An 11,752-nucleotide genomic window follows, 5' to 3' on the forward strand; every position below is an offset into this window, starting at 1 on the left:
CGCGAGGAACACTCTCCACGGCCCCCCCCCCCAATAGCTAGCAATCCAAAACAGTCCAGTAGAGCCGGAGCGGTGGGTGTTGCCTTCTGACATGCTTCCGGTGATGTCGGGGGTGTGGCATATGCTAATGAGCTATGCTAATGAGCTCCTACGCTTCTTTTTCTACGAAATGACCCCTGAGCACATTCATGTGGTTTGCTCAATGGGATGGTGCGCCAGCCTCCCTGCTGCCTCTTAAGCAGCTGCGGCAAGCTCTGCGCAGGGGGAATGGGAACTCAACAGTCCTCCTCTCACAGTAGGCAGGGAGGTAAGCAGGTTGCCCAGAATAAAGGAGTGAGGAGGGCATGCGCGGGAGGGGCTCTCCTGCACCGAGAGCAGCTGGATAGTTGTAAGCCAGAAGCCATTAGAGAAAGCACTAGCAAAGGAGGCTCTGGGAGTTGTGTTTCAGCTCTGAGTTCCAATCCAGCCCCAGCACACTAACATCAGAGAAAGCCACACCACTGGAGGGGGGGTTAAAGAGGGAAACAAAAGAATGGTTCTCATACACACACAACTTCAGAAATCGCCTGCAGAAGCTAGCTTGATGTCCGTGTGACAGAACTTGCGTAGGACAGACGCTGTGATGGCAGAGACTGGACTCCTGGGGGTACAGACGGGGCTCTTCCCCCAGCTCTGAAGGGGAGAGAAGTCCTTCAAAGGAGGCTGCAGCCGCCTGCCCGACCGCCACGTACCTGTCTCGTTTTGGCTGACGTCTCTATGTAGGGGATCCCATAGCTGCGGGCCAGCTCTTGGGCTTGCCGTGTCTCCACAGTTCGGGCAGGAAGGTCACACTTGTTCCCCACCAGCACCATGGGGACATCGTCGGAGTCTTTCACCCTCTTGATCTGCTCCCTGCGGAAGAGCAACCAAAAGTGAGCCACGTCTGTTTAAAATGTGCATACTTCTTTTCGCGCACGAATTCTGAAAGCAGCTCCTATAATCGGACTCCACACTCCTCCTGGAAAGTCATCAACAAAGAAACCCAAACATTCCGAGTCAGAGTAAATCATGCGGGAAGTTACCCAGACCGTGGTTTATTTGTAACACTGGGGAAGGGGCTACAAGCACTCGCACTTCCCAAGTACACACGGGAATCTGGCAGCCCGGAAGAAGGAGGGAAAAAATTGCATTGTTTAATCGAGCATGAGATTTGTTTGTTCATAGTGTGGTGAGTTTTGGCAGACAAAGAAGAAGCATGGAAACACATGGCTATGGACCCCTGGTTAAGACACTGAACTGCAGGCTGTGGAAGGTCGGTAGTTCAGCAGTTCGAGACCTGCGTGTGCCGCATGACGGAGTGAGCTCCCGTCTCTAGTTCCAGCTCCTGCCAACCTAGCAGTTCGAAAGCAAGAAACTGCGAGGAGATAAATAGATACCACTTCGGTGGGAAGGGAACAGCGTTCCGTGCGCCTTGGAGTTTAGTCATGCCGGCCACATGACCACGGAAACGTCTTCGGCTCTTCGGTTTTGAAACAGAGATGAGCACCTGTTGTGTATGAAATGTGATGCAATGAAAGCCTGATCAAGGTATTGTAAACCGACCTATCAGAACAAGGGAAGTTCTGGAGGGAAGCAAAGTGATTGGTCTTTATGTACTGTAGTTGATTGGACCTTACCTGACATGTGGGCGTGGCTTGCCAAGCCCGGACTGTTTAAAAAGGAGCCTGTTGCTCCATTGTTTGTCTCGTTCTGGTTCTTCTGACTTCGTGTTCAAATAAAGCTGTTCACCTGCTGCCTCGAGTCTCGTATCTAACAGCACCGCAACCCTAGAGTCGGCTTCGACTGGCTTTCGGGCAAGGGAAACCTTTACCTTTCCCTATATATATCCCGCTCTGGCAAGACGGGATATAAATCGAAAGTAATAAATAAATAAAATATGCATATGTGTAGCTACTCCAGGGCCTCAAGACACCGGGAAAGGCCGGAGCTCCTCTTGGCCGACGAAGGCCACTTGTAAAGGCACCCTCTCCATGAGGAGAAATTATTCAAGTTTTTCCGACTACAGGTCTGAAGGGAGGAATCCCCCCCCCCCAGGCTCTGAGGATTCCAATGCAGTTTTAGATAGAAAGGAAGACAGAGCAAACCAACTCACTACCTTTTTTCTCACAAGGGGCTTCCCACTCTCTTACATAAAGCATTAAAAACCCTACAGCTTTCTGCCCCTAAGGTAGAAATCCCCGAGGAGGATAAAGGGGCTCCTGAGGTCTTCTACAGGGTTAGAGAGCTGGGTTCAACATTCCCCTCCCTTTTTAAAAACAGGTAAAAGAGGAAAGGTCAGAGCCTACCAGTGATTGTTTACATTCGGGACAGGCTAAAAGAATGTACCACTTCAGGTGGTAGATGTTCCTGTGCAGTGTTCCCTCTAAGCTGAATTAGTCTGAGCTAGCTCACAATTTTTTAACCTCCGGCTCACACATCTTTGTCTCCGCTCAGGAAGGCTGGCGCCAGAGCAAACTAATTGATGCAGTAGCCAAATCGCTCGCTCACAACTTGAATGCCAGGAGCTCACAAAGCAGGATTTTTGCTCACAAGACTCCGCAGCTTAGAGGGAGCGTTGCTCCGATGCCTAGCACAGCACCAGGGGTGGCTCTTTCAAAGGGGGGAGAGGGGGCACCCTGAAAGACCCCAATGATTGAAAGAGATGCAGCTCTCCGCAGAGCCCGCAAGGCCACTGCTTTCTCCATTAAAGCTTCTGCCGCCACTTCTCTGATGGCAACAGCCTCATACGTGTGGCTTCTGTATCACACTCTGTATCACACAGTGGCCAGAAATACCAGGTGCCATCAGGAGGTCCACCAGTGGGGCCAGGACTGTTGACACCCCCAAGCACCAAGATGACAGAGCATCACTTGCCCCTGAGTCCCTATCTATACCTTGTGGCTAATAGCCACTGATGGACCTCTGCTCCATATGCTTATCTAATTCCCTTTTGAAGCCGTCCATGCTTGTAGCCGCCACCACTTCCTGTGGCAGTGAATTCCATGTGTTCATCACCCTTTGGGTGAAGAAGGACTTCCTTTTATCCGTTCTAACCCGACCGCTCAGCAATTTCATGGAGTGCCCACGAGTTCTTGTATTGTGAGAAAGGGAGAAAAGTACCTCTTTCTCTACCTGCTCTTTCCCATGCATAATCATGATTTTGTTCCTGCCTCACTTGCAATGAGTTCTCTTGTGTTTTTCAAAAGCACTCTATGATATTATCCTGCTCCTCTGAGGGAAGGGTGCGAAACGCATGCCCCACTACTGAATATCCTAAAATAGTTAAAAGAATAGTTAAGAAAATAAAACTATTGGAAACAGTTAAAAATAACACCATGGAACGATAAAATTGGGTTAAAAGGGGTTGATATTTAAAGTGTTAAACATTAATGTTAAATGGGTTACAGCTCAACCTTAAAATAGGTGAATGCATTAACCCTATCAAATCCTAACTAACTGAAACAGTACATTACCGCCGCCACCTTGCCCTGAACACAGCAGGTGCCAAAACATCTATTTCATTAAAAATATAGCACTATTAATTAGGATACTAGCAGTCAGTTTAGGGCTGCCAAGCCGTGGCGGGGGATCCACACGTCTTCACAGGATCCCTGCCGTGGGGGACAGCGATATGCGTTGCACCGCCGTCACCAGGATGTGACGCTATGCGTCGCTCTGGCAACGGGACTCCAAACAGCCCCGTTGCCAGAGCGACAAGTAGCGTCACATCCTGGCGACGGCGGTGCAACACGTATCGCTGTCCCCGGCGGCAGGGATCCTGTGAAGACGTGCGGATCCCCCGCCGCGGCTTGGCAGCCCTAAGTCAGCTTAAGGTGGCCTTAAAAAAATACCAATTTGCAGCATAGGTGAATCTTAAAGTGGACAGCAGCACAATTCCTTCCTCCAGGGCTTTCTCAAGAAAGGAAGGTCACAGTACGTCCCCCACTGAGGGGGTATTACTGACCTGTACTGATGGATGTCTTCAAAGGACTTGGTGTTGTTAATGGCAAAGACACAAAGAAAGCCTTCTCCTGTTCGCATGTACTGGTCTCGCATGGCACTGTACTCCTCTTGGCCTGCTGTGTCCAAGATGTCCAACAAACAGGTCTCTCCGTCAATGACTACTTGCTTTCTGTAAGAATCCTTCGGGGCCAAGGAAGAATTAAGAGGTGTTAGAAGAGAAACAAACAAACAGGCATTGGCCTGGCTCATTTATTCAAGGTCTCTGCACTTGTTACTACAACCACTCCACCCCTGCTAGGCTTCCGCCCATCTAGACCTCTTCGTTTCCACTACTAGTCACTTCAGAATGCCTTTTCTGAAGGCATCATCCCCCCTTAGACATACACACCCTTAACAAATTTACACTGACTTTCGATCATACATTCTCCATCAACAAACTTTTAGTCCTTATTTTCAAAGCTCTCCACCAGAACGCCTCATTCCATAAGCCGCTCATCTCTGCTTCTCATTTGGTGTGTTCAGCACAAGCTTACAGACCATCCTCCTACCACGTTCACTGGAACAGCATCTCCAGGGGTTTTTTTGTAGAAAAAGCCCAGCAGGAACTCATTCGCATAATAAGGCATACCCAAACAGCAGAAACTCATTTGCATATTAGGCCACACCCCTGACAGCACAGCTCATTCGCATATTAGGCCACACCCACATGTTACCAGAAGTGTGGTTATCCAGCCACACCTACCTTTTGCTTGTTATTCTGTTAACTTTGTTTGTTGTCAAAACCCAGGGCCTTTTTTTGTAGCAGGAACTCCTTTGCATGTTAGGCCACACACCCTAATTGTAGCCAATCATGAGTTTCTGCTGTTGGGTGTGGCCTATTATGTTAATGAGTTCCTGCTGGGCGTGGCCAACTTGGGAGCCAGCCGGAACTCCGTCCCTGTGCGTTCCTGCCCCAAAATAGCCCTAAGCATCTCCCTCCCTGTCATGTCACTCCCATCATCTCTTAAGTCCTTTTCTAAGATCCATTTCTTTCCTTTCTTTCTTTTTTACAATTATTTTTATTTCTTTTCAAATGAACATACAACGAAGTTAGTACGTCAAAACAGAAAAATATTAAGTCGTGCCATACAGCAAGAAAACAGTTCTAATTTAAGTACTGTGTCCGGATTACCTTTATTAACGTGGTTTGAGAGTGAGTCTGAAGTTGACAAGTAATACTAGGTAGATATTACTGGAGGATTAATGTTTTGAATTAAGAGCCCAATTATTTCCCCAGGTATTAAGGAGTGTAGGTTCTACAGAGTAAACCACCTGTGGTACAGTGGGTTTGGGGGGAGTATTTCCTGAGTTTGTACATAGGATACAATTGGGTACCATGTTGTCACAAATTTTGAGAGGAGAGTAGTGTTGGACTGAGGTTTGTTGATTGAGCCAGTTATCTTTGCCATGATGAAGTTTCCCCAAAGTTTGTCATGCCATGCAGAGATTGCAATTACCAGGCAGGCCACTGCAAGAAGCACTGAGGTAAGATCCTTCCTATAGTTGTGGATTGAACTGTCCCAGTGATTTAATAGAAAGACTTCTGCTGTAAATGTGATGTCTTGTGCTGTGATAATATTAATTTGTTGTCTTACATCCTCACAGAATTGAGCGATCTTCGGGCAATTTCACACCCTTTCCAGCATGTTGAGCTAGTATTCCTGCTTATTTTGTGTGATTGTTCAGGAGTTAGGTACCATCATGACATTGTTTTGAAAAACTGAAGTCTTACGTTATATACATTTGAACTATTGGCAGGTGAATCCCATACGGTTTGCCAATTTTCTGTTTGCCAGTGTACACCCAGTTCTTCTTCCCAACTTGTTTGGTATTTAAATTTCGTGTAATTGACTTCCAAGATTAACGTGTCGTATAGTTTAGATAATAGACCCTTAGGAGATCTAGGGAACTATGTAATAATTTTTTCCCATTCTTGTCAATTCTCTTTGAAACGTTCCTTCTTCTGCTAACAGTTCTATGAGATTTCTAAGTTGGAAGTATTGATGCAAAGGGGTTTACTGACCAATTTTTTGATCAAAATATATTTTTTCTTAATGTTACCCTTGGATACCAAGTCGAACAGGCGACCCAAGTTTTCATTTTTCCAATCCATGTAGGCATTTATGGTCTTGCCTGGCTCAAACCAGCTTTGACGTGTATAGGGAGAGAGCTGTGAAATGCCCGAGGTCGGAAGACGTTTCTTATTGATGTCCCAAGTTTTAATTGCTGTAACAAAAAGTATATTGTTGTTGATATTCTTTGGTCCTTGTTTGGGTTGTATCCCAAAAATTTCTTGAAGATCAAATGGAGCTGTGTGAGCTTTTCCAATGTTCATCCACTGGCTGAGAATTCTTATCTGTTTTCAACAATGCTTCTGATTTGCTGAACACCCCTCTCCGACCTTCCCCAACAGGAGGGACTCTACCAGGCCTGCAACCAATCAGCGTAAGTGACAATAGCTCAAGCATTAGGGATGCTGCCGGTTGCCACTTCCTATTCTGGAAGGAAGAAGCATGCTTGAACAAGCAAGCAACAATGGGTAGAGGTTCGGAGAAAAGAGTGTTGCTGCCTGCCACAGGGAGAGAGGAGGAGACCATCCATTGTATGGAGAAGTTTGCTGCCTGCCTGGGCTTGGCATCAAGGCACGGGGAGGGAGGAGGAGACCATCCATTGTATGGAGAAGATGCTATCTTGGAAAGGTCAGGGCCATCTTTGGGCAGGAACGCACAGGAACAAAGTTCCAGCTGGCTTCCGAGTTGGCCACGCCCACTACAGCCAAAACCTCTGCACATGCGTGGCTACAGAGGGAAGGCCTGGAGAGCGACACCCCCCGGCGACTGCAAGGTGGGCGGAATAGGGGGGCCCCTGGAAGGATCGGGAAGGCATTTAAATGCCTCCCCATGCCTTCCCTGGCCTGTCCAAGGGCCAGCTTGCCTGGGCTCCCCGCAGCCACGGGGCACCTGGGCAAGGGGTGTGGCCTAATATGCTAATTAATTTCTGCTGTTGGGTGCGGCCTATTATGCTAATGAGTTCCTGCTGGGCTTTTCTTTTTCTACAAAAAAAAAAGCCCTGGGAAGGGTAACAGAGAAAGAGGGCCAAACCAGATGTACAAAATACCTACAGGTAACTTTTAACTAAACACAAGTAAAGTATCATGTCTGGTTAGACTCTCAGTTAGTCATGCAGAGAATCTCATACTAAACATAGAAAATAAGCAAAGAATGAGAAATGAAGATCACAACTTGAGCACATAGCTACAGCTATCAGCAGGGCTCTTTTTGTAGAAAAAGCCCAGCAGGAACTCAATAGCATAAGAAGCCACACCCAACAGCAGGAACACATTAGCATATTGGGCCACACCCCTGACAGCACAGCTCATTAGCACATTAGGCCACACCCACATGTTACCAGAAGTGTGGTTATCCAGCCACACCCACCTTTTGCTTGTTATTCTGTTTACCTTGTTTGTTGTCAAAACCCAGGGCCTTTTTTTGTAGCAGGAACTCCTTTGCATGTTAGGCCACACACCCCTAATGTAGCCAATCCTAATGAGTTTCTGCTGCTGGGTGTGGCCTATTATGCTAAGGAGGTTCCTGCTGGGCGTGGCCAACTTGGGAGCCAGCCGGAACTCCGTTCCTGTGCGTTCCTGCCCAAAAGTAGCCCTGGCTATCAGGCTTCCTTCCAGTGTGCACGATAACCAGTGGACTGGTTATGTGAGGGTGTTTGGACTTTCTCCCTAGCACAGAACGACGTTAAAGAACAGCAGGTGAAATAGGTCAGAAGGATTGTTGCTATCTCAGCCCGTGGTTTTTTGAATCAGTCACAGTGCTTAAAATATACAGGGGAGGAAGGGGTAAAACAGGTAACGCCTCTGGTGTCAGAGTAGCCATTGATATGACTGAAGCCCTGTTCCAGGGATTTACAGTGTTGTCTCCTAACACACAAGGTTTGCCTTTGACTCCAAAGCCACCCAGCCTTAGGCCAGCTTATTTTCTTAACTTTATTTAATGTGTACCAGCCCTTCTGAAAACAGCTTTGCTCAAGGGAGCCAAGAGGGCCAGCAGTGGTTCCGTCGTCTCCTGCGGACGCACCCCGTACAAGCCAAAGAGCAAACACTATGTGGGCAATCGCTGGCTGAAGTTCATCTGAAGCATAAGCACCTCCTGTATGCCTATCCATAAAGCCACACATCAAGACCAGGCCACACCCAAGACAACACCCAGCAGATCCATTCCAATATTTTACTTTGCCCGGCTATAAATATTCTAAGTGGGAATGCTTCCTCCCATTCCCAAATGCCAAGGGACTCTTTTAGAACCAACGCAACTCAGATGCAGAGCGCTTTCCCTAAAATGTCCTAGTGTCTCTCACTGAATAGAAGAAGAAGAAGAGATTGGATTTATACCCTGCCCTTCACTACCCAAAGGTGTCTCAGAGCAGCTTACAAACTCCTTTCCTTTCCCCTCCCCACAACAGACACCCTGTGAGCAATGCTCCCTCTAAGCTGTGGAGTCTTGTGAGCAAAAACTCTACTCTGTGAGCTACTGGCATTAAAGTTGTGAGCGAGCAATTTGGCTACTGCATCAATTAGTTTGCTCTGGAGCCATCCTTCCTGAGCTAAGACAACAATGTGTGAGCCAGAGGCTAAAAAACTGTGAGCTAGGTTACAGTAACTCAGCTTAGAGGGAACACTGGCTGTGAGCAATGTTCCCTCTAAGCTGAGTTAGTGTGACCTAGCTCACAGTTTTTTAGCCTCAGGCTCACAAATTTTCGTCTTAGCTCAGGAAGGATGGCTCCAGAGCACACTAATTTATGCAGTAGCCAAATCACTTGCTCACAACTTTAATGCCAGTATGGCTTGCCCAAGGTCATCCAGCCAGGTGCAAGTGGAGGAGTGGGGAATCAAACCCGGTTCTCCCAGATTAGAGTCCGCGCACTTAACCACTACACCAAACTGGCTCTCTCATCCTCATCACAAATGATTCCAAGATGTTTAAACGCAGAATATTGAGTGTTCTGGCATTCCCAGAAAAGACAACTTTTAAAAGGGTACCCGTTCCAGAGAGTGGGTACTTAATGGCTTTGTCACATGGAGCCTCCCATCCATCACCACGAAGTCTGCTTGCCTCTGGCATTATAACTTCATGCAATGTGTCCCACAGTGGTGCTCACAGATGCATGCATTTGGCAACAGGAGGGCAACAAGCAGCACAAGTGTACTTGTCTTTTTCTTCCCGAGCAGGGGTCATTTTGTAGAAAAAGAGGTGCAGGAGCTCATTAGCATAACTCATTAGCATAACTTATTTGCATATGCCACACCCCCTGACATCACCGGAAGTGTGTCAGAAGGCAACACCCACCACTCAGGCTCCACTGGACTGTTTTGGATTGCTCGCTATTGGGGGGGGGGGGCGTGCAGATCTGTCCTCGTAGAGGAGGGAGAGCTTGTACCTGAATAAAACTTGGTCTTAAAGGTGCCACTGGACTGATTTGGATTGCTAGTTATGGGGGGGGGGGAAATGTGCAGATCTGCCCTCACAGAGGAGGGAGAGCTTGTACCTGAAGGAGGGCCGGGGGGGCTCTGCAACTTACCTGGCTGCTTCTTGCTCCTGGTGGCCCAACTGAGGGCTGCTAGGAGCAGGGGGCGGGGCTTGTTGCATGTGCCCGCCCCTTGGGCTCCTTACTGCCGGAGCTCCGTTCCTGTGTGCTCCCGCTGGAAATGACCCCTGTTCCCGAGTATATACATATGAAATACCAGTGGTGGAATGCATATAGAACACGAAGGGGGGGGGGGAGCTTAATTTCAATTTTGTTGATTAGACTGTTATGACTCCACATCATGTCTTCCTGACCCATATCTGCTCCATATTCAGGCTGGCTGTGAGTGCTTCTCACGGAAAACGGGGGCACAGGACAACGCTGTCGCTTTCGGAAAGAGTCAAAGAATAAAGAAGCATCCCTAAGATCCTTTGAAAATGAGAAATTGGAAGCGTACGCAATAGTTCACTAGAACACCCAGTTCGAATTGTTCTGATGGAAACGAGACGGAAACCCCTTCCAGATGGTGGCAGAAGCCTCCAAACATACCCGTGCCGTGTTTGCTGCCGGTAGCATTCCAAATATAATGACAAAATGCAGCGTCCCCCCAACACACAATAAGAACATAAGAACATAAGAGCAGATACAGAACACTGTGATCATCCTACCATCCAGTTCCCGAAGGGGGGGACCTGGGAAACAGAAACGTTCTCTCGTCACCTCAATCTGACTCAGGTCTGACTCAATGGCCCCATATAGTGTGAGTCCAGATACAGAACACTGTGATCATCCTAGCAACTAACTCCCAAAGGGGGGGACCTGGGAAACAGAAACGTAACTGAAGAGCCCAAAAACACTGAGTGATTGGTGGGCAAAATGCCAGCTGCTTTCAAGATGAGTGGCATTTCACTCTCGTGAGAGAGGCACATTTATAGACCCCATCAATAATGTATCAGCAGCCTCCTTCATGACTCTCCCTATCTGTTTGGTCACTCCTGCACTGCATCCAGCCTCTCCAGCAGCCAAAGGTGCAAAAACAAGATGATTGAGCCAATCAAGGTCTATATAACTAGCCCAATATAACTAGCCCAAACTGTCGAAAGGAGCCATCGCCCACCCCGAGCGGTTTCGGGATGCATTAATTCGCCATCTTGACCCGACCGGAAGCCAGAACCAGTGGGATTTTCTACAATCTTGCCAATAAGAAGAAGAGAAGAGATTGGATTTCTACCCCGCCCTTCACTACCCAAAGGAGTCTCAGAGTGGCTTACAAACTCCTTCCCCTTCCCACAACAGACACCCTGTGAGGTAGGTGGGTGTCAGAACCCACAGCTTACAACGAAGTACACACATTCAGGAACGGTTATACTTTTATTGCAAAGCTATAGATGCAGTACCACAGGCACTGTTAAGAATGGCGGCAACCCATTGGGCATAATAGGATATAGGGCATTCGAGGACCAGCTCGGAAACCGTTAGGTGGCGAAAGCTGGGAAGCAGTAGTCTCTCACGGTACATAGGAGACTTCCAGACAATACAACCTCCAAGACAGCCTCCTCCTGCACATCTGTAGAGATAAGCATAACGGCACAGGCAGAACAGCAGAGATAGGAATGCAATAGCAATTAACGAGACAGAATGAACTCCCCAACCCCCATGGCAGCATAGCTGACAGTGGGGCTGAGAGAGCTCTTGACAGAAACTGCTCTTTTTCAAGGACAGCTCTTCTCAGAACTATGGTTTGCCCAAGGTCATCCAGCCAGGTGCAAGTGGAGGAGTGGGGAATCAAACCCGGTTCTCCCAGATTAGAGTCCGCACACTTAACCACTACACCAAACTGGCTCTCATAGAATGTACCTTCCCAGATATTTTAGGATGTCCCAAAATTCATGATACCAGAGTATGTAGATGTCCATGGGGAACCCCCATATTTAGACCTGTGTCTACATCTTACTTTGGACTCCCGAGGTTTAAAAATTCAGGCATCTCCATGACTGGCTAGGACACTCTTAATGCACAGGAGGATCCAGTCGGCAAACTTTCCTGTCGTAAGCCTATTATTTCCCCCGGATATGTTCTTTAGCACACTCCATTTGGGTCTCCCATCCAAATACTAACCATCATAAATACTGCCCCCAGCAGTTTTTTGGGCCATCTACCTTCTGCCCTGTGTCTCATCGCAGGAAAACCCCCA

At 47.9% G+C, this 11,752-nt stretch overlaps 1 protein-coding gene across 1 annotated transcript in view; it reads right to left on the reverse strand.

Moving 5' to 3' along the window:
- Positions 1 to 11,752, reverse strand: part of HRAS (Harvey rat sarcoma viral oncogene homolog) — a 33,931-nt gene that overhangs the window by 11,727 nt on the left and 10,452 nt on the right. The window contains exons 2-3 of the mRNA XM_015413124.1: positions 3,983 to 4,161; positions 732 to 891 (exon numbers count right to left, since the gene is read on the reverse strand). Coding sequence (XP_015268610.1) covers positions 732 to 891; positions 3,983 to 4,161 — 339 coding nt within the window. The remainder of the gene's footprint in view (positions 1 to 731; positions 892 to 3,982; positions 4,162 to 11,752) is intronic.

Source organism: Gekko japonicus, unplaced genomic scaffold (genome assembly GCF_001447785.1).
Source record: "Gekko japonicus isolate JY-2015 unplaced genomic scaffold, Gekko_japonicus_V1.1 scaffold4215, whole genome shotgun sequence".
Classification (NCBI taxonomy): Eukaryota; Metazoa; Chordata; class Lepidosauria; order Squamata; family Gekkonidae; genus Gekko; species Gekko japonicus.